The sequence below is a fragment of the Rhodotorula graminis genome (genome assembly GCF_001329695.1).
Source record: "Rhodotorula graminis WP1 unplaced genomic scaffold RHOBAscaffold_13, whole genome shotgun sequence".
Taxonomy (NCBI): domain Eukaryota; kingdom Fungi; phylum Basidiomycota; class Microbotryomycetes; order Sporidiobolales; family Sporidiobolaceae; genus Rhodotorula; species Rhodotorula graminis.
Window position 1 is genome coordinate 218,507 of NW_017264940.1, and position 19,609 is coordinate 238,115.

At 68.7% G+C, this 19,609-nt stretch overlaps 9 protein-coding genes across 9 annotated transcripts; 4 read left to right on the forward strand and 5 right to left on the reverse strand.

Moving 5' to 3' along the window:
• Positions 1-252: 252 nt before the first annotated feature.
• On the forward strand, positions 253-1,677 carry RHOBADRAFT_17695 (uncharacterized protein; the record flags this gene model as incomplete). The annotated part of the gene is made up of 4 exons (XM_018412384.1): positions 253-804; positions 872-1,186; positions 1,272-1,481; positions 1,564-1,677. 4 exons carry the CDS (start codon positions 253-255, stop codon positions 1,675-1,677), a joined length of 1,191 nt encoding a protein of 396 aa, XP_018268833.1.
• A 656-nt stretch (positions 1,678-2,333) lies between these two features.
• Positions 2,334-3,305, reverse strand: RHOBADRAFT_46378 (uncharacterized protein; the record flags this gene model as incomplete). Its single annotated transcript, XM_018414780.1, has 5 exons — positions 2,334-2,492; positions 2,569-2,673; positions 2,745-2,763; positions 2,940-3,096; positions 3,179-3,305. 5 exons carry the CDS (start codon positions 3,303-3,305, stop codon positions 2,334-2,336), a joined length of 567 nt encoding a protein of 188 aa, XP_018268834.1.
• Positions 3,306-3,794: 489 nt separating this feature from the next.
• RHOBADRAFT_66839 (uncharacterized protein) lies at positions 3,795-5,374 on the reverse strand. The gene is made up of 6 exons (XM_018419100.1): positions 5,123-5,374; positions 4,498-4,790; positions 4,267-4,412; positions 4,138-4,201; positions 4,053-4,070; positions 3,795-3,984 (listed from the first exon to the last, which is right to left on the reverse strand). Exons 1-6 carry the CDS (start codon positions 5,346-5,348, stop codon positions 3,886-3,888), a joined length of 846 nt encoding a protein of 281 aa, XP_018268835.1. The 5' UTR covers positions 5,349-5,374; the 3' UTR covers positions 3,795-3,885.
• A 254-nt stretch (positions 5,375-5,628) lies between these two features.
• RHOBADRAFT_38890 (uncharacterized protein) lies at positions 5,629-6,682 on the reverse strand (the record flags this gene model as incomplete). The annotated part of the gene is made up of 7 exons (XM_018413575.1): positions 6,551-6,682; positions 6,399-6,463; positions 6,199-6,327; positions 6,067-6,119; positions 5,921-5,978; positions 5,802-5,848; positions 5,629-5,690 (listed from the first exon to the last, which is right to left on the reverse strand). Exons 1-7 carry the CDS (start codon positions 6,617-6,619, stop codon positions 5,629-5,631), a joined length of 483 nt encoding a protein of 160 aa, XP_018268836.1. The 5' UTR covers positions 6,620-6,682.
• A 1,394-nt stretch (positions 6,683-8,076) lies between these two features.
• RHOBADRAFT_17525 (uncharacterized protein) lies at positions 8,077-8,544 on the forward strand (the record flags this gene model as incomplete). The annotated part of the gene is made up of 3 exons (XM_018412378.1): positions 8,077-8,123; positions 8,196-8,275; positions 8,369-8,544. 3 exons carry the CDS (start codon positions 8,077-8,079, stop codon positions 8,542-8,544), a joined length of 303 nt encoding a protein of 100 aa, XP_018268837.1.
• Positions 8,545-9,177: 633 nt separating this feature from the next.
• On the forward strand, positions 9,178-10,592 carry RHOBADRAFT_8201 (uncharacterized protein; the record flags this gene model as incomplete). Its single annotated transcript, XM_018419212.1, has 8 exons — positions 9,178-9,236; positions 9,318-9,487; positions 9,604-9,641; positions 9,722-9,830; positions 9,893-9,934; positions 10,006-10,065; positions 10,156-10,397; positions 10,485-10,592. Coding segments are annotated over 8 exons (828 nt in total), but the record flags the coding sequence as incomplete, so codon positions are not given.
• A 1,827-nt stretch (positions 10,593-12,419) lies between these two features.
• Positions 12,420-14,939, reverse strand: RHOBADRAFT_55473 (uncharacterized protein; the record flags this gene model as incomplete). Its single annotated transcript, XM_018417868.1, has 5 exons — positions 12,420-12,609; positions 12,701-12,969; positions 13,057-13,356; positions 13,436-13,739; positions 13,809-14,939. The coding sequence occupies 5 exons, from the start codon at positions 14,937-14,939 to the stop codon at positions 12,565-12,567; spliced, it is 2,049 nt and encodes a 682-aa protein (XP_018268839.1). The 3' UTR covers positions 12,420-12,564.
• A 112-nt stretch (positions 14,940-15,051) lies between these two features.
• Positions 15,052-16,515, reverse strand: RHOBADRAFT_38894 (uncharacterized protein). The gene is made up of 4 exons (XM_018413576.1): positions 16,269-16,515; positions 16,052-16,144; positions 15,368-15,969; positions 15,052-15,294 (listed from the first exon to the last, which is right to left on the reverse strand). Exons 1-4 carry the CDS (start codon positions 16,450-16,452, stop codon positions 15,094-15,096), a joined length of 1,080 nt encoding a protein of 359 aa, XP_018268840.1. The 5' UTR covers positions 16,453-16,515; the 3' UTR covers positions 15,052-15,093.
• Positions 16,516-17,710: 1,195 nt separating this feature from the next.
• RHOBADRAFT_46385 (uncharacterized protein) lies at positions 17,711-19,377 on the forward strand (the record flags this gene model as incomplete). Its single annotated transcript, XM_018414781.1, has 6 exons — positions 17,711-17,736; positions 17,768-18,287; positions 18,363-18,490; positions 18,564-18,689; positions 18,763-19,059; positions 19,161-19,377. The coding sequence occupies 6 exons, from the start codon at positions 17,711-17,713 to the stop codon at positions 19,375-19,377; spliced, it is 1,314 nt and encodes a 437-aa protein (XP_018268841.1).
• Positions 19,378-19,609: the final 232 nt, after the last annotated feature.

Here is a 19,609-nt window from a genome sequence, read left to right on the forward strand (position 1 = left end):
AAGCTCGAGGGCTGGCCGACGTGCGGGCGCCTTCCGCTTCGAGTTCACCGCCCCGCCTATCTCGCCGACGAGGAGGAGCTCGCTCTCGGATTCGGCGCTGCGCCTGAATGCGGGAACCGGGCCGCAGTCGCTCCCTCGATCAGCTCGAAGCGGCCAAGTTCAACAGCCGCCTCCTCCCATGGAGCTTTCTCGACGGCTTTCTCTCGCTTCCCACCTGCTACGAGCTCGTCCAGCGCACCAGCTCGAGAGACCATGCGCTGCTCTGGTGCCCTCGCAGGAGCAGCCGTCGCCGTCGCCGCGAGCGCGCTCACCGTCTGCGCCGCGCCGCTGTCGACCTCGTCGGGCGCCGCGCTCTCGGACAACCTCGTCGACCTCATCAAGCAGCGGCTCAGCGAGTCGGCGACCGACACCTGGACGAGCGGGACCCACATGGAGGCCCTCCTCGAGCTCGACTACCCCGACCTGAGCGTGTTCGCCTCGGCGAGTTACCCTCCCTCGACTCTCGGGTCCTCGCCGCCGTCCGAGGTCGACTCGATCGTCGCGTCCTGGGCGTCCAAGCGTTCGAGCTGGACCAAGGAGCTCGCGTGGGACAACGGCGGCGCGGCGGCGGACCCGGCGGCGCTCGGCGTCGGCTGGCTCGTCGCGGCGGCGTTCGTCGACGAGTCGACGCAGGCGGCGTACCAGTCGTACGCCGAGCAGGAGGTCAACTACCTCCTCAACTCGGTGCCGCGCTTCAGCGACGGCGCCATCTCGCACCGACCGCCGGGCGAGGCGGCGTCGGCCTGGGCCGACTTTTGCTCCATGGTGCGTTCGAGCCTCCTCCCTCGCCCTCTCGCCCGCCGATGACTGACCTCGTCCTCGCCCCTCACAGGTCCCTCCTTTCCTCGCCTACTACGGCGTCGCGACGTCGGACCGCTCCATGGTCGAGCAGGCCTACACGCAGCTCAAGCTGTACCGCTCGCACCTCCAGTCGTCGACGAGCGGCTCGTGGCGGCACGTCGTCGGCGGCGACTCGTTCACCGACGCCGGCCTGTGGAACACGGGCAACGGCTGGGCCGCTCACGGCATCGTGCGCGTCCTCGCGACGATGCAGAACAGCGAGTGGAACGCGACGTTCGCCAACGAGAAGGCCGACCTCGCGTCTTGGGCGACCGAGATCCTCACGAGCGCGTTCTCGCACATCAAGGTCCGCCCTCTCTCTCTCTCTCTCGATCTTTCGGCTTGACGAAGCGTTCAGGGAGCTCACGCTCGACCCACCCGTTTCCTCGCAGTCGGACGGCCTCCTCCCCAACTACTACGACTCGGCTTCGGGCTCGTCCTTTTCCGACGCGGCCGGCTCTGCCCTCCTCGCCGCCGCGGCGTACCGACTCGCGCAGCTTGGCGGCACGCGCAGCGCGTACCTCGTCGACTCGGCGGCGACGATCCGCTCGGCCGTCAACCGCAAGATCAGCTCGTCGACCGGCTGGGTCTCGCCCGTCGTCGTGCGTCCGAAGCTCTCTCTCTCTCGTGGGACCTGTGTTCTGTTCGAGAACGTCGGACTGATACCCCTTGTCGCTCCCGCAGAACCCGCTGTCGTTCAAGGCACAGTCGGCGGCGAGCCCCGAGGGCGAGGTGTTTGTCCTCCTCCTCGAAGCCGCATGGCGAGACTCCTCTGCCCTCGTCGCCCTCTCGTCCTAGAGCCTCGTCGCCTCGTCTACATAGAAGCTGTCATCCCCCCCTTGTCCCGTCTGCGTCGCTGCCGAGCCTCTCTGAAGCTCTGGCGCACGCTCCTGTTTTTTGTCTTCTTCCGTAGATACCTCTTTTGAACCCGACCCTCGCACGTCGGCCATAGCCTCGCAATCATATCGCTCTCCTCTCTCGGACTCCCTTCGAGTGAGCAGGACGAAAGAGCTCGAGAGCGCGAGCTCGACCTCGCCGTCGACCTTCTCAAACTGCGAGGTCGGTCGGCGCGGCTTCTGCGGGCCTCTCCAAGCTGCCGCGAGCGCTCGAGAGGCACGAACCAGGCTCTCGTGACTCTCTCGGAGAAGCGAGGACCGAGAGCAAGAGTCGATTGCGCGTGCAGGCAGCTCTCCTCGTCGCAAGGCCCGAGTCTCGAGAGAACGAACAAAGCGGCGGCGGGCGTTACAGAGAGGGGGGCACAGACGGTACGGCGACTAGATCGGGCGAGAGAGAGACAGAGAGAGAGAGAGCTGCTCTGTGACGGGCACAAAGCGGGTGTGGAAGGAGGGAGGGACGAGGAGCGGTGCGACCATGACCTGCGAGAGGGACGGGGAGGTCAGGTCTCGGTTTCGCTGATTCGAGTCGACGAGGGACGGGGCGGGACGTACAGGTTATTAGCCGACCTCGGCGTTGGCAAGCATCTCGCCGATCAAGGTCTTGATCGTGTACAGGCTGTGGTCGCGCTCGGGCGAGGGCGGCAGGTCGTGGCGGGCGTCGCGGACGATCGTGTCGACGACGTCGAGGAGGCGGGCCCAGTGCTCACGCGCCGGGAGCTCGTCTTGGGCGAGGAAAATCGGCGGCGAGACCTTGGTGACCTCGTCGATCATTGCACAGGTAGTAGTCGTACACCTCGTCGGTGATGTACAGGTGCGCGTTGACGGCGACGTTGGCGTGTTGGACGGGGTCGTACTTGAGGTGCAGAGGGACCTCGTTGCCAAAGTCGGACTCGGACTCCTAGCGACCGGAGGAGGAGGAGCGCCATGCGACGGGTCGGGCGCAGGGTGCGAGCGGGTGTCTTGCGCGACCGGGTCGGCGGCGTCGGGACTGGTCAAGCGTGCGACACGACGGCGAGCGACGAGTAGGGAAGAACGAGGACATGCCGAGGCGAGACGAGACGAGGGAAGAAGAGGGAGGAGAGAGGGGAGGAGGCGGTGCAAGGGGCGTGAGCGCGATCGTTCTGCATGCCCGCCGACGCCGAGATGGACAGGAGGTGGACGCACGGTGGAGCGAGCCCGGGCACAGGGACCGCCGGCTGCTGCCCGGGGCGCGGCAGAGGCGCGGTCGTGCGCTGGCCAAGTGCGGACGCGGTCGAGGGAGGAGCGAGGTGGGGAAGAGGAGGAGGGGAGGGTGCGCCGCGAGGTGGAGAGACGGGCGCAGCTGCAGGTAGGGCGAGGGGATGCAGGCAAGTGTCAGTGAACGCTGCGCACGCGGGCGCAGAGGCTGGGAGGAGTCCACGCACCAGGACTCGAGCGCGTGAGGTCGAGGACGGCGGGGCCGGGGGACGGCACGCGAGTGCGAAGCGGTGGGGTGGCCTTGCGAGCGCGCGAGCCGAATGCGTGCTGCTGGCCTGTGCCCCGGATGCACATGTTGTAAGGTGCGAGTGAGCGGTGAGATGAGGAGCGGTCCGACGAGGACGACGACGAGTCGCGCGGCGGCGCAGAGTCGCTCTCTCTCGCTCTGTTCTCTAACCTCAAGCTCTCGCTTGCTCTGCTGAGTCCGGCAACTCTTGCGAGCCTGTCATCACAAGCGCAAGACGACGCCATGTCCCTCGTTCCGCCTCTCTCTCCCTCGTCCTCCCCTCTCTCTCTCTCTCTCTCAGTGTCCGTCATCGCAGTAGCTTGAAGTGCAAGGCTTTGTCTGTAGAAGCTCGTCGAAGCCCGAGGGAAGAAAGCGCACAGCATGAGCGACGAGGCGCCACGGCTCGAGGACAAGGTCCGAGCGAGCGCCGCGAGTGCGACGAGGACTCGCTCGAGGGACGTGCGGCGCAGAGGAGCGAACGCGAGCTCTCCCGTCGGACACGCACAGCTGCAGACGAGCTTGCTCTAGAGGATCGAGCGCGCGGGACTCGCGCAGGCGGCGCACGGCGCAAAAGACAGAACTCGATTCCACTCCCGGCTCCCGCCCTCCTCCTCCTCGACCCGCACGACGACGGCACGACGACGGCGCTCAGCCGATGACGAGCTTGTTCTCGTCCGCCTGATCGAACGAGTATTCCGGGACCTCGAGGTTGAGGGGAGCGGGACCACGACGGGCGCGGCCGGAAATCTGCGAGCGGGCGAGCAGAGCGAGTCAGTTACCGTGCGCCGAGCAGAGGGCAAAGGAAAATCGGTGACATCGTAGTGGGACCCGTGCTGCGTGCGTAGGAGCATCAGTAGACCGCCACGAGGTCGGAGGAAGAGGGAGGAACAAAGGACGCACGCAGGGGCAGAACCAGCCGCCGTAGTCGCCGGCCTCGCCAATCGGGACGCAGCCGAGGTGGGTGCTGCACGCGCAGAGCATCAGTGACAGTACACAGGCACAGTGGGAAGAGGACGGGGCGGGACGGACCAGACGCCGAGCATGACGAGCCACTCGGGCTTCTTGACGCGGTCCGAGTCGGTCTGCGGGTCGCGCAGCGACTTGACGTCGACGGCGTTGGCCTCGTCAATCTCGCCCTGGGTGCGGTGGCGGATAAAGACAGGCTTGCCGCGCCACTGCGTGGGCGCGAGAGGGGAGGACGAGGGTCAGGGTCCGCGCAACTCGAGCCGACGACAAGAGCAAACGAGCGCTCGGACGCACCTTGATGATGACGTTCTTGCCCTCGGGGATGGCCGAGAGGTCGACCTCGACCTTGGCGAGGGCGAGGACGTCGGACGACGCGCTCATGTTGGTGAGAAAGTCGGTCACGGTCGACTTGGCGCCGGCGGCCGAGATGAGGCCGAGCGAGCCGACCATAAAGTACGAGAACGCGCGGCCCGAGTCCTGCGAGGTCGCCTTGGTGTACTTGGAAAAGGACGGCATCTGGGACGCGGCGTCGAGCTGGGCGGCCGAGGTCGACAGCGTGCGCGACTGGTACGACGACACGGGCGAGACTGCGACGAGAGGGGCGGGCGAGGAGGGGAGCGAGTCAGTGCGCCGGTCATGTAGGGAAAGAGGTATGCTGGTGGCGCTTGGCGGACCGGGGCGAGGCGAGGCGGGTGTGCCGATGAGGCCGGGGCGGTGTGGTGCGACGAGGGGGAGGGAGGGGTGGCGCTGCCGCAGTCCGCTCGAGCCGCTTCCTGGCCGGCTCAAACTCGCCCAAACCTGCCCAGCAGTCGACCACACCCGCCACGGACCTCGCTGCACCGCCCGATCTCGCCCTCCGCGCCCCGGCCCTCGCGCGGCGGCCGCCGCCTTCCGTCGCCCGCCGAAGGTGAGGACGCACCGTTGACCCTCGACGCAGCCGTGAGGCCAAAAGGCCCGACCGAGTGGGTCGCAGCCCAGCGAGCGGGCGCATCGGCGCGCGGGCCCGCAGCGCCGCCGTGGCCGTGGTCGTGAGAGGAGGCCGACGCACGAGCACCCAGGTTGAGGGCGCGCGCGACGGGCACGCCCGTCGGGCGGACGAGGGCCGTGGGCGCGAGGTTGATGGCCTTGCGGGAGACTGCCGACATGGTGCTTTGGGCTGGCTGGAAGCGAGGGGGAGCGACGACAGAGAGGCGAGGGTGGCATCTCCCTCCTCTGCCTCTCTCTCTCTGCTCGGCTCGCGCGCGATTGGCCAATCGCCGCTTTCCTCTCTCTCTCTCTCTCGCTCGCATGCAGTGCTGCGCTCGACTCGGCCCTCTCGTCGTCGTCGTCAAAGGACCGCACACTGTCCATTTGCTCGCGTCGCGCTCGACGCAAAAGCTCGTCGGCGGGGACGACGCTCCGCCCCTCGCCGCGCGCGCGCCGCGCTCACCACGGCCACAGCTTCTTGGCGAGCGCTCGCGCGTACGGGATGTAGCTGAGAGAGTACCCTGCGAGGCGTCGAGAGCGTGAGTACAAAGGGCCCAAGGACGAGGTGCCGCGCCGCAGGACGCTCGCGACGGATCGGCTCGAGGACGACGAGGAGGAAGCGGCCGACGCACAGGCGTAGGCGAGGTAGGTGCAGATGGCAAACACGATGACGAGGACGCTGTGGACGGCGAGACGAGGCACAGAAAGTCAGTGCTGTTCGTCGAGAGGGTGGAAAGAGCCGACGACGCACTCGATTTCGATCGCAAACGCAAATACGAACGTGAGGGCGATGCACAGCAGGAAGATCCCTGTGCGGCACAACATCCAACGCGCACGTCAGTCGGCACGCTCGAGAGCGCACAGAACGACGAGCGAGGGAGCGAGAGGCGGGCGCACCTGCCGCGTACCGCCGCACCGGGTCCCACATGAGCTTGAGCTGCTTCATGAACCTGCGCACGTCTCGTCTCAGCCATCGATCCGGCTGGACTCTTTGCCGCGCGCGAGAGAGAGAAAAGGGGTGGGACGCACCCGAGCAAGAAGCCCGTGCCGACGAGCGACAGGATGGCGCCGACGACGTACAGGATCGCAAAGAGCGTCACCTGCCCGAGCGCAAACAGGATGGCGCCGAGGAGCGACAGGCCAAAGCCGGTCACGAGGCTGCAGGCGCGCGCTGCAAGGTCAGTGCGACGGAAAGGGAGAAGAGAGGAGAGGAGAGAGAGGGGGCGCACCAGATCCCAAAGCCGTACAGGCGCTGCTTCTTGGTCAGGTCCAGGAACTTGAACGCCGACTCGTCCTGCGCGTCCTCGAGAGCCCCAAGGTCAGCGCGCCGTTCGCTCACCGTCGCCCTCGCCGACGGAGAGGGAGAGAGAGGTGGACGCACGCCCGTCGTCATGTTGTCAACAGCCTGCGCCGCCTCGTTGCCGCTCAGGCGAGCCCAGACGCCGTCCATCGTGTGCGTGTGCGTGTTGCGCGCGGGTGCTGGAGGTGCGCAAAGAGGCGACGGGGCGGGTTCAACGACGCGCGAGGAGGACCGGGGAGAGGGGGGTCGTGGGACGGGTGCGCGGTCGAGTGGGGCGCGCCGTGGGTGTGCTGGGGCCGAGGGAGAGCTTGCGGGCGGGCCTGGCAGCAGTGCGGCGCGAGCTCGGGTGGGAGAACAGGAGCGAGCGAGCGACGCGACAGACCAGTGGACGCCGAGCGACGAGGCGGTGCTCGCTCCTCGCTGGCTGGACGGGCGCAGTCGGGGCACTCTTGTGAGGGATACACTGAGTGCGAGCAGCTGTCCACACGCCCTGCAGCAGAGCAGCGAGTCGAAAGCGCACCGGCTCCTCCGGGCGATCAACCTCATCACCTTGGCCTCGCTCTTCCTCCGTCCGCTCACAGCCGCCCCAGCCTGAGCACCCGCCTAGCCGACAGGCGTCCTTGAGGAAGGCCCCTCAGCTAGTCGCCCGACGGCGCACCATGCTCCCGACCTCGTCGCCGCGCCCCTCCTCACCCAACTCGCCCACCCGCCGCACCTCGCCCTTCCGCCGTGCCCTCTCGCACCCCTGGGCCCTCCGCGCCCGCACCTACAAGCAGCGCCACCCACGCCGCACCCTCGTCCTCCTGTCCCTCCTCCTCGTCGCCTCCCTCTACTCGCTCCTCTCGTCCCTGTCCTCCTTCCTCGACCGCCGCCGCGACCCGTCGACGTACGCCGCCGGCGCCCTCGCGTGGGGCACCCACCCGGACGCCGTCACCAACTGGGGCGACTACGTCGGGCTCGGCCTCCAGCGCGACAAGGTGCTCGCGGGCACGCCCGCCGGCTACGCCGACATCTCGGACCGCCACCCGCGGCTCGACGGCGAGCTCGAGGGCCCGTTCTACCGCCGCAGGCGCAGCGTCGACGAGAAGAAGCGCGGCGAGGCGGCGCAGGACCTCGGTGCAGGGGCAGTGTCCGGCGGCGGGAGGAAGAACAAGGCGGCGATGCAGGACCGGCACGGTGTGCTCGGCGGCGCGAGCGTCGAGTGGAGCACGGGCGTCGTCGGGAGCGGCGAGTGGCTCGGCCCGGGCGTCGACATGCGCAAGGACGGCACCGAGTCGTCGTCCGCCTCGTCGTCGCTCGAGGGCGACGGCGCCGGCGCCGGCGCACGCCCCGCCTCGTCCGGCGCCGCAATGGCCCCAGGCCACTCGGCCCTCGTCGAGCACATTGCGACCAACGGCTGGCTCTACCTCGACGACGACGACCGCGCCAACACGGCCAAGCTGCACGCCGACGCGCGCGCCCAGGGCTTCTTCGACACGCTGCCGCTGCGCGAGCGCGTGCGCGACGACCCGCGCGCGAGGCGGCGGGCCGCAGAGGGCTGGGCGAGCGTGTACGCCGCGAGCGACGCTGGGCGGCACAAGAGCGCGCTCGAGGTTGCGCTCGAGCGCATGGTGAGGAGGGTGCCCGTTGTCGTCTTTAGCAAGACGACCTGCCCGTGCGTCCCCCCTCCCTCCCTCTCTCTCTCGTATCACTCGGGACTGACGATGCTCGGCGGGGCTCGATGCAGGTACTCGAAGCGGGCCAAGGCGCGCCTCGAGAGCCTCGGTCTGCGTCCCGCCATGCACGTCGTCGAGGTGGACCAGCGCCGTGCGTCCCTCGTCTCTTCCCTCTCGTCCTCTCCTTCGGCGACCCTCCCTAACCCGAACGCTCGCCCCACACCCTCGCTCAACGAACGCGCAGCCGACATGCCGCAGCTCCATGGCCTCCTCCGCCGCCGGACCAACCACGCGACGTGGCCCAACATCATCGTCGGGTCGCGGTCGATCGGCGGGGCCGACGACCTCGAACGCCTGCTCGCAAACGGCGAGCTCGGCGACATGCTCGACGAGGTGGGCGTCAGGTGGAAGAGCTCGTAGCGCGGCTCGAGGGAGAGGGACCGACGACGCTCGACGAGAGGGGCGAACAGACACTGCAGCATAGATGTGCTTATCTTGTTCGCGTCTCGTGTTCGGAGAGGGACGTGCGAGAGCTGCAGCCCCTTTGCAGGAGAGCGAGGGTTGACGTGCACGTGTTGAGCGACCGAGCCCTCAAAGGTCCGCCGGCGACGCAGCACCGCCTCGCCCGAGTCCTCTCGCGCTCTCACCAACCGCTCCAGCTCGCCTGAGCGCACAGCAACAGGCAGCCACAGCCTGTCGCTGCGCCTTGCACGCCCCTCGACCACGCCTGCACGCCCTCGTCGCCGCGCGCCTCATTCAGCAACCGCGGCGACTCGTCCCCCGTCCGTCGACCGACCCACCCTCGTCACCGACCCCGCCCGTGCGCACCGCCAGCCGACCATGCCGACAGCGGCACCGCCCTCACCGCGCCAGCCACCGGGCAACAAGCCGGGGCTCAAGAAGGCGGGCGAGCTCGCGAGCAGTGTGGGGGCCGCCGCACTGGACCAGGCGCGAGCGGACGAGGTCGACCCGAGCAAGGAGTGCGTCCCGCGCTCTCTCTCACACTCTCAGGAGGACGAATGAGGCAGCCCTGACCGTTGCGCCACCGGGACGAACAGGTACCAGCTGCAGGAGAAGCTCGGAGTCGGGAGCTTTGGCGTCGTCTACAAGGCGTGCGTCGCCCTCTTTCCCGCTCTGCACGACGCCCGAGGTCTTCTCGTTGTCGTACTGACATGTTCCGAGCGCGTGCACAGCATCCACCTCCCGTCGTCTCGCCCCGTTGCCATCAAGATCATCGACCTCGAGCACTCGGACGACGACATTGCCGAGATCCAGCTCGAGATCTCGCACCTCGCCGACTGCGACTCGCAGTGGGTCACGCGCTACTACGGCAGCTTCCTCCGCGGGTGGAAGCTGTGGATCGGTGCGTCGGCAGGTCGTCCTTCCTCGATGTGCTCGTGCGCGCGCGCTCTCGAGTTGTGCGGCTCGTGGAGCTACTCGTAGTTGACCGACCTGCTCACGCTCTACACCCTCTCGCAGTCATGGAGTACCTCGCCGGCGGCTCCTGTCTCGACCTGGTGCGCCCCCCTTTCCCGTCCTCGTCTGTCCCCTTCCCCGAGGCGCGCGGACCTGACCCTCGCCCTGGTTCGTCCCGTAGCTCAAGCCCGGTCCGTTCTCCGAGGCGCACATCGCCATCATCTGCCGCGAGCTGCTCCTCGGCCTCGAGTACCTGCACAACGAGAACAAGATCCACCGCGACATCAAGGGTGCGTCCTCCTCTTTCTCTTCACGCAGGACGACACTGACCCCTCTCGCCGTGCGCCCGCAGCCGCCAACGTGCTCATGTCGGCGAGTGGGAGCGTCAAGCTCGGTGAGAACGAGCCGAGCCCTTTCACTCGTCGAGCGAGCGCGTCCTGACGCTCGCGCCCCTTGCCCCTGCAGCCGACTTTGGCGTCGCCGCACAGCTCACCGCCACGCTCGGCCGTCGCAACACGTTCGTCGGTGCGTCCGCCTGTCCCCCATCGCCCTTCCCCTACCCACCAAGAGCACACCGCTGACCGCACCGGCGCCGGCGCCCTCCCTCACCTGCAGGCACGCCCTACTGGATGGCGCCCGAGGTGATCCGCCAAGCCGGGTACGACAGCAAGGCCGACCTGTGGTCGCTCGGCATCACGGCGATCGAGCTCGCGCGCGGCGAGCCGCCCCTCGCAGAGTACCACCCGATGCGCGTCCTGTTCCTCATCCCAAAGGCGCGCCCACCGAGCCTCGAGGGCAAGTTCTCCGAGGCGTTCAAGGACTTTGTCGCGCTGTGCTTGATCAAGGACCCGAACGAGGTGCGTCGGCGCGGTCCACTTTTGTCTGCCCTGCCTGCTCCTCAAGGAGCTTGTCCGCTGACTCGTCCTCGATGGGCAACCGCGCAGCGCCCGACGGCCAAGGAGCTCCTCCAGCACCGCTTCGTCAAGTACGCTCGCCGCACGTCGCAGCTCGCCGAGCTCATCGAGCGCCACGCCGAGTGGCGCGCGTCGCGCAAGGACAAGGCCGGCGCCGCCAAGGGCAAGGGCAAGGGCAAGGGCGCGGCCGACCCGACGCAGGACGACTCGGTCGGCGGCACGGTCGCGAGCGCGTGGGCGTTCGACACGGTGCGCGCCGGGGCGGGCGAGGACGACGTTGGAGGAGGAGGGACGGTCGCCAGGGTGCAGGCTGTGCGTCGCTGCGGCTCTCTTTCTCGCTCTCTCTCCCGCCCAGGCGCACTCCTGACATCACTCGCGCGCCCTTGCCTACCTCCCAAGCGCAGCCACAGCCTCTCGACGCCGAGCTCGCGGCGCTCGCGCTCCCGGCGCCCGGAGAAGAACCCTCGATGGCATCGCTCCTCGCCGCCTCGGCCTCGCCCGCTCGCGCCGCCGTCAACGACATCCCGTACCAGCCCGATGAGCACCGCTCGAGGGAGGAGAAGGCAGGCGACGGCGGCGGGCGCGGCGCGAGCGACGGGAGCGGCGGCGGGACGGTTATGGGCGCAGGTGCCGTCGGTGCCGGGTGCGTCGGCTGCTCGCTCTCGTTCTTGTCGCCATGGAGGGGCGCACCTTGCGCCTCTGTGTGCGACTCGTTGAACTTCTGCCCCGCACTGACTCGCGCTCTCTTCCGCAGCCTCAACACGATCCGCCCGCACTCACGCCCCAACTCGACGCGCTCGCGCCGCTCCTCGGTCGACCTCGCCCGCTCTGCCTCACCGCGCGACCGAGAGCACACGCACTCGGCCACGTCGTCGACCGCGTCGAGCTCGCTCTTCTCGGCGTCGGCGGCCGGCGGCGACGCGGCGGCGACGCCCGACACGTCGGCGACGAGCTTCGACGTGCCGCCGGTCGGCGGCGCGGCAGCCGAGGCGGCCGAGGTCGGGCAGCTCGGGCGCAGGGTCGTCGCCGACGTCGTCGTGCCCGTCGTCGAGGCGCTGTCGTCCGGCCGGATCGTGGGCGAGAAGGGCGAGCAGGCGCCGAGCCCGACCGACCTCGAGGCGCTCGCCATGGTGCGCAAGGGCTTCGAGGACCTCGCGAGGAGCAACGGCGTCATGGCGTGGAAGCTTGTCGAGGGTCTGCTCGGAGGCATCAACGAGTGCGTCCTCGGCTCGTCCGTCTCTCTCGCGCTTTTCCTCTCTCTCTCTCTCTCTCTCCCGGTCGGTCTCTGACTCTCTCGCCCTCGCGCAGCAACGTCGCCATCCGCTCCGACCTTTCGCGCATCTCGCCCTCGCTCGCCGCCGCCTACACGTCCTCCTCGCCGACCGCGACCGCCGCCGCGAGCGGCACGCTCGTCTCGACCCCGCAAGGCCCCGCCGTTCTCCTCTCGACGCTCGAGCGCGGCCGCCAGGCTCGCGACGCCGGCCTCGTCTCGTCTGATGAGGACGAGCCGAGCGAAGGGGCGCGCGCGAGGCGGGTCGAGGAGGAGCGCAGCCCGATCGCGCAGATGCTGTGGACGAGGTGGGTCATCGGGCTCAAGGAGCAGCGTGCGTCCTCTCTCTCTCTCCCTCTCTCTCCTCGTCGCCCGTCGTCGGATCACTGACACTCGTGCCCTTGCAGTCGGTCTCTGAGGGGACGAGCCTGTCGTCGCCCTCGTCGTCTTTCCCTTTCTCTGTCTCTCTCCCTTCCCTCTCTCGCACCTGTACCCGTCTCTCCTCTGCACCCACCTAATACTTCGTGTTTCTGCCTCGAACACCTCATAGCTCTCTCTCGCACACACTCTCTCTTTGTCCCATGTTCGTTGCCACCCTTTCTCGCCGTCGTCGTCCGCACACTCCCCTTTCCTCCCCCTCTTTCACGCCTGCATCTCATTCTCGCACGAGTCGCTCTCCACGGACGAGGGGGAGAGACAGAGACGACCGCTGCTGTTACAGAGAGACACGTCCGACGACAGCGAGTAAGAGAGAGGCGAGGGGGTAAAAGGAAGGGCAACACGAGGAGGAGAACCGACGAGGCGCGAAGTATACGGGGGTACAGGGAGGAGCGGGCGCATCTATACGGCAAGGCTGCCAAAGCTGTCCGCTTCTGGGGTGCCGAACTGCGCGACGCCGAGGGAGAGCGAGACGGTCAGTCCTCGTCGCGACGACCTTGGAGAAAACGAGAGGGCGAGAGGGGGGAGGGGGACGCACAGCCTCTACCGCCTTGGGGCAGTGCGAGATCTGGTTCTCGGCGTCGAGGTTGGTCGCGACGTACAGGGCGTCGACGGCGTCGGCGACGACCGAGTGGCACACGCGCGTCGTGTAGAGCGGGATGGCGTAGCTCAGGACGGCGAGCGTCGGTGCGGCGCGGCCGGACGAGGGCGAGAGCTGCGACGACGAGAGGAAGAGGAAGGCGGCGAGGCCGAACAGGAGGCCGAAGCCGCTCGACGAGATGAAGAGGGTGAGGCGCAGGAGGGCGGCTGTGCGCGAGGATCCGGGCCAATCGTCAATTCGCGCCTCTTTCGAGAGAGGAAAAGAGGACGAGGAGGGAAACTGCAGCGACGCACTGTCGCGGATGTTGCGCGCCCGGTTGAGCCGAAAGAGCGCCGCCGTCTCCCTCGACGCCGACAGGAACGGCTCGCCCGTCATGCCCGCGTAGCTGAGCGAGTACGAGTTGAAAAAGGCGGCGTAGGCCGCCGCGGTGCGGAACAGCGGGGCGAGGACGGCGAGTGGGCGGAGGAGCGTCGGGAGGCGCGACGACGAGAGGGCGCGGTGCAGGGTGCGGCAGACGGTGGCGAGCGTCTCGAAGATGGCGAGGAAGAAGGACGCGGCGATGACGGTGCCGAACGAGGGCCCGGTGGCGCGCACTGCGATGCGTCGAGCGTATGTCAGTCGTCGTCCTCCAGAGAGGGAGGAAGGGAGAGAGAGGGAGAGAGAGGGACGCACCGATAGCAGCCCTCGTCACCTCGAGCGGGCCCTGGTACTCGTCGCCCTCTCGCTCAAAGTACCACGTGCCGATGCACCCACCGACGACGGCGTGGCTCACGCCCCGGCCAATGGCGAGCGTCCAGAAGAAGACGAGGAGCGTGAGGGCCGAGCCCCAGCTCGCGAGGTGCGGCGACTGCGGGGCGTGCGCGAGGAGCGACGCGATGAGGGACGCGAAAGGGAGGGTGATGACGGCTGACAGGAGCGACAGGGTGAGGGCGAGGAGGATGAGGGGTGGGTGGTTCAGGACCGTGTCGCACGCGAGCTGTTGCGGGCGCTCGTCGTCAGGGCTGGTCACGACGAGAGGGCAGACAGGAGGAAGCTGGGGACGCACCTCACCGACGCTGATGGCCCGATTGAGCTCCTTGCGCCTTGAGAGCGCCGTGCGCCCGAGCACGAACGCGAGGACGAAGCACGCGACGGCGAACCACCTGACGCCCGTCGTCCACCCGCCGTCGCTCGCGACGCCTCGTGTCGCGAACGACCCGGCAAACGCGACGATGCCCGTCGCGACAAACAGGACCGGGCCGCCAAAGACGGCGAGGGTGAGGAGGGTCGCGAGGGCGCGGCGCATGGCCAGCAGATAGGCGAGCGAGGCGACGCCGGCGACGAGTGACACGAGGGCGAGGAGGGACAGGGTCGGGAGGGTGACGAGGACCGAGGCCGAGGGTGCGCCGGGAGGGAGCGGCGGGGCGGACCACCACGCGTGGAGCGCGAGCGCGGCGACGGCGAGGAGCGAGACGCCGTATGCGACGACCCAGCCCGTGTCGCGGTACGCCTCGTGCGCGTTGGCGCCGCCGCCGCCTGGGCCGGGTACAGGGTAGACAAACAGGGTGCGGCGCCCGACGAGCGGCTCGTCCATCGCGTGCGCCAGCGGCAGCTCGCGAGCGGCACCTCCGCCACCGCCGAGCGGCAGCGACACGAACGCGCCGGGCAGCGGCTCATCGTCGTCCCCGTCGTCCGTCTCGTCGTCCTCGCCGTCCGAGTAGACGGCCCCTGGTCGCCCGCCTGGCCCCCCACCGCGACTCGCCGCCCCACCGCCGCTGCCCGACGCTCCCGGCGCGACCGACTCGTACGCGCGCCAACCTCGCCCGGGCCGTGCCGGTGCGCGTCCACCGAGCCGCGATACGAACGCCGGGATGGCCTGGAGGTGGCTCGCCATGCCGTGCGCCGCGTACGAGCGGGTCGTCGTCGGCGGCGGCGGCGGGCCGTCATCGTCGCTCGCGTCGTCGCTCGCGAGCGAGAAGCGGCGGTCGGAGCGGGTGCGGGTGCGGTGGTGGTCGAGCGAGTCGTCTGAGGCGCCGAGGATGTCCGAGTCGGCGGTGGCGCGTCGTGGTGGTGCTGATGAGGACGAGGTCGGGGGAGGAGCGACCCAGTCGGTGCGGGTCGAGTAGAACAAGGGGGCGGGCTGCGCTGCCCCGCTCGTCGACTGGAGCAGGTTGCTGGCAAACTGCGAGAAGTTCATCTCATCGAGAGAGCGAGAGGAGGCGAGGCAGGAGCGAGAGCGACGAAAAGGGGCGCCACCTCTCCCGACCAAGTCCCTCTCAAACACGCTGCTCTCGTTTTGACCATGGACAGAGAGCACGCACACGGACAGAGTTGCATTGCGGAACCAGGGCTCAGTGCCCCTTCTCGTCACTGCCGTCGCCCGAGAACCACTCCTTGACCTTCTTGGCGTCGTCGCCCTCCTTCTTCTTGTCGACGTCGGGCCCGCCCTCGTCCGCCTTCTTCTCATCCTTCTTCTTGGCCGCAGCCGCCGCCTCCTCCTCCTCCTCGTCCTCGCCCGATGCCGCTTGTGCCGCCGTCTGCTTGTTCAGCACCTGCGCGCGTCGAGACCTCGAGTCAGTGGACGGGTCGAGGGACGAGGGAGAGAGAGGGAAAGCGGGGACGCACGAGGTCGTGCAGGGCAATGACGGCGCGGATGAGCGACGAGAGGTACATGACGAGGAGCTGGTCGTTGGTCGCGACCGTAAACGGCCGCTTGCTGCCGTCGCTCGTCTCGCCGCCGCTGACGGCCGCCTCGAGGTTGGGCAGCAGGTTGAACACGTCCTGGAGGTTGTACACGATCTGGTGGTTGATCGGGAGCGTGCCGGCGACGACCTGCTCGAGGTAGTCCTTGATCTCGCCGAGGCGGGTCCCGAGCCCGCGCAGCGACGAGAGCTGGCCCGCGACGCGCGACGACAGGGTCCCGACCGACAGGTTCTTGATGTCGCGCAACAGGTGCTCGACCCCGATTTCCTCGGCCTCCTCGGCCTCGATCGACGACGGGACGTGGACAAACGTGCGCTGCGACTGGGTCCCGTCGTCCTTGATCTCGTCGACGGCAAAGTAGGCGTCGGTCGGGATCCCGCCGCCCGCGCGCTCGCCGTCCGGTCGCACGTCGACAATGACCATGACGGGCTTGGGCGTGAACCGCTTCATGACCTCGTTGATCTCGAGGTCGGACGCTCGCAACCGCGGGCCCGTGTGGTACCACCCGATCAACTTCTCGCGCGCTGCAGGGGGCAGGGGCGGCGGGTCAGCTGCGTCCTTGCTGTGCGTCTTCTGTCCCCTCCTGGAAGAGAGAGGCGGGCGCACCGTTGACCTTCTTGAACATGTCGTTCATCGCCTCGACGTAGTTGTGGTCGAGGAACCACGTCCTCGGGTCCTTCTCATCCTCCTCGAACGGCACTGTGGGCGGCGTGAGGGCATGTCAGGTCGGCTGTGCTGCGCGCCATCGCGGCGGCGACGACAAAGTGGTGGAGGAGGGTGCCGGAGAGAGAACGACTCGAGGGCGGCGGGCCGCCGGACTCACCGGCAAACGAGTTGGCGACGTTGTACCCTTTCGGGCCGAGGTCTTGGCCGAGGAGGATGCCGACGACGCGCTTGCGCGTGTTCTTTGCGACGCGGTGAAAGTGGTCCTGGATCGACAGGAGGACGAGCGGGTGCACGACGCAGCTCTTGGCCGACAGGGCGAGGACGTCGTCGGTCGTCGACATGGGGTACGGGTAGCGGTTGCGGGTGCGGGTACGGGCGCGGGTGCTGGGCGGCGGTTGGTGAGGATGACGACGCGCGAGGAGATGGGAGGGAGGAGGAGCGGGGAGGAGGCGAGACGGCGCTGCTCGTTGGGGTGGCGCTGGTCTGGTGTAACGGTGTGCGTGTGGTGGCTGCAGAGCTCTGTGTGGAGCTACTGGCTGCGAGTGGTCGAGAGAGGGAGCTGACCTTCGCCTCCTCGTCGTCGTCGGTCTCCCTTGACCTCGCACCGCTCATTCGCCTCGTCAGCTCAGGCGCAGAGCATGCTCTCTCAAGCACGGCTCTCTGCTCCGCAACTCAGACGTCCTGCTCGCCGCCACGAGGCCAACCCCGCCAGTGTCCACCGCCCTCCCACCTTCGCCGTGGCCGACCTCGCTCCGGCGTTCCAAATCGCACTTTGACGCACGCACAGCGCCTCTCATCGCCGCTGCAGCTCACACAAGCTGCAGCTCGGGCGGTCCGTCGCTCAGGCCGAGGGATCGGTGCCGTGCGAGCCGCTTCACGAGCCGAGCCGTCGCGCGCGAGCACGCTCTTCGCTCCGTCCAGCGCTCGCTATGGATCTCTCTGCTCCACTCGCGCGTCCAAGCCTGCTCTTCTACTCGCTCCGCGGCACGAGCCTGGTCGCAGCGCGGCCCGGCCGCGCCAGCCTCGTCCCTCGTACCCAGACGTACCGCGGTCGGCCGCTCGAGCTGCGAGTCGTCGCTCGCTCGCTCTCGCTGAACGTGCTCGAACCTCGCACGAGCTCGTGCGCGCTGCACTTAGCCGGCTCTCGGGCTTGCGGGGCTTGAGCGCCTCAGCTCGAGCAGGAAGGGCGACGGCGGGCTGCTCCCTCGCCGAGCGGTCCTTCCGCTGCTGCAGGAGACGCAGAGCTGCCTCGCAGCACGCGACAGCTCTTGTGTCGCTCGAAGGCTGCGGCATGGGACCGGGCGAGCGCACTTTGTAGTAGGCAGGGAGGACGACGGCGGCGGATCGTGGGCGCGCGCGAGCAGCGCGAACGGACCCTCGCGCAGCGGCACCTTCTCTTCGGCGTGACTTGATAGCCGGTGCCTAGCTCGAGCGTTGCACAGACGACCTATATGCCCCGACCCACGCAGCCTCACTCGAAGGAAAGCGACAGCTGGGTCACGTGACCGAGTTGGTGAGAGCGACTCGAGCTGGGTCACCTCCTCACTCCGTCGTCCGGCTCCACCTCGCACCTCGACTCGCCCGCCGGCCCCCTGTGCCATGTGCGTCCACCTCGAGCACCCTCAGTGACGCGCGTGCTGACTGTCCCGCCCACAGGCCCGCCCCGAAACCCGACTCGGCAGCGCCATCAGCATCCACCACCGCCGCCGCCGCCGCCGCCGCTCCCCGCTCGTCGCGCGTGCTCGCCTTTACCGGCGCCGCGCACTTGCGCCACCGCCTCGTCCTGTCGCTCCTCTCGCGCCGCCCCGTGCGCATCGACCGCATCCGCGCCGACGACGACGAGCCCGGCCTGCGCCCGCACGAGGTGTCGTTCCTGCGCCTCGTCGAGAAGCTCACGCAGGGCTCGCGCCTCGAGATCTCGTACTCGGGCACGGCGCTCTTGTTCCACCCGGGCACGATCCAGGGCGGCCAGGTGACGCACCAGTGCCCGAACGACCGCGGCGTCGGGTGGTTCCTCGAGCCGCTGCTCGCTATTGCGCCGTTCGGCAAGAAGGACCTCGCGTTGACGCTCCGGGGCGTCACGACCGATGGGAGGGATGCGAGTGTCGACACGATCCGCACGAGCGGGCTCCCGCACCTCGCCATGTTCCTCGACACGGACGGTCTCGAGTTGCGCGTGCGTCCTCCTCCCTCTCCCTCTCTGTCTCCCTCTCTCGGCAGCAAGCTCACGCAAATTCGCTCCCGCCTGCAGATCACCAAGCGCGGGCACCCGCCTCTCGGCGGCGGCGAGATCACGTTCACCTGCCCGTCGGTGAGGGCCATCAAGAGCGGGTTCGACTTCACCCAGGTCGGCCGGATAGCCAAGATCCGCGGCATCGCGTGCGTCCCCTCTTTCTCTCCTCTCGGCGCGTGTCCAGGAGGGCACCCTATTGACCCTCGCCACGTCGCGCAGCCACTCGGTCCGCGTCTCGCCTCAGCTCGCCAACCGCCTCGTCGCCGCCGCACGATCCGTCCTCAACCGATACATCCCCGACATCTACATCTACACCGACGTGTACCGCGGCGAGGACAGTGGAAAGTGCGTCGCGAGGATCTCTCTGTTCCTCTCCCGCGAACGAGCGCGCAGTCCTGACGAATCTCGTCCGGCGCAGGTCGCCGGGCTACGCCATCACGCTCCTCGCCTCGTCGACCTCGCATGTCCTCCACTCGGCCGAGGCCACCTCGTGCCCTCCACCTCCCTCCTCCTCCACCAGCAGCGGCACCGCCGAGCCCGCACACCCGCCCGTCCCCGAAGACCTCGGCATCGCCGCCGCGCGGCTCCTCCTCGACGAGGTACGCCGCGGCGGGTGCGTCGACCGCGGCTGGGAGTGGCTCGTCACGACCATGCTCGTCCTCGGCGGCGAGGACGTCGGGCGCGTTGTCGTTGCTGGGCCGTTCGAGGCGTTCTTGTACGTCCCCTCCCGTCCCCGTCCCCCTCCCCGTCCCCTCCCCTCCCTTCTCTTTGCCTCGTCGAGGCCCGACACTGACTCGCACACGCCCCTATACACAGGATCGAGCACCTGCGCGACCTCAAGGCTTTCTTCGGCACGACCTTCAAGATCAAGGACGCGGTGCGCACGGCGGCGGCGGCGGGCGGTGCGACCGAGGGCGCGGACGAGGACGAGGACGCCGAGATGGCGAGCGTGGCCAAGGCGCCGCCGCCAGAGGAGTACGTCCTGAGCTGCGTCGGGACTGGGTTCGTCAACACGGCCAAGCGGGCCGGCTGAGCGAGGCGAGGAGCGAGGAGGGAGCGAGCAGAGAGGGGACGAGACGAGTAGATCCGCACGCGCCCGCTCTGTTGTACTACCAGCTGCGGCTGCTTCTCTCGTTCCTTTGTGCCGGCATCGAGCGATTCCTGAGAGCCAGGCGAGGCGAGAGCGACTTCATCGCTTGGTGGTCGAGCCGGGAGGAGCTGAGGAAGGGAGGGGAGGTTGGTCCCCCATCTACCGGGGCTCGCTC

What these genes read in the sequence shown, in the direction of transcription:
- RHOBADRAFT_38894 (XM_018413576.1), bottom strand. Translation starts at nt 16,452, where the DNA reads ATGTCGACGACCGACGACGTCCTCGCCCTGTCGGCCAAGAGCTGCGTC. An exon ending in CATGTTCAAGAAGGTCAACG is followed by an intron (nt 15,970 to 16,051) that starts GTGCGCCCGCCT and finishes TGCCCCCTGCAG; the next exon opens with CGCGCGAGAAGTTGATCGGG. An exon ending in TCATTGCCCTGCACGACCTC is followed by an intron (nt 15,295 to 15,367) that starts GTGCGTCCCCGC and finishes CGACGCGCGCAG; the next exon opens with GTGCTGAACAAGCAGACGGC.
- RHOBADRAFT_66839 (XM_018419100.1), bottom strand. Translation starts at nt 5,348, where the DNA reads ATGTCGGCAGTCTCCCGCAAGGCCATCAACCTCGCGCCCACGGCCCTC. An exon ending in GCAAGAACGTCATCATCAAG is followed by an intron (nt 4,413 to 4,497) that starts GTGCGTCCGAGC and finishes GCGCCCACGCAG; the next exon opens with TGGCGCGGCAAGCCTGTCTT. An exon ending in CTCGTCATGCTCGGCGTCTG is followed by an intron (nt 4,202 to 4,266) that starts GTCCGTCCCGCC and finishes CTGCGCGTGCAG; the next exon opens with CACCCACCTCGGCTGCGTCC.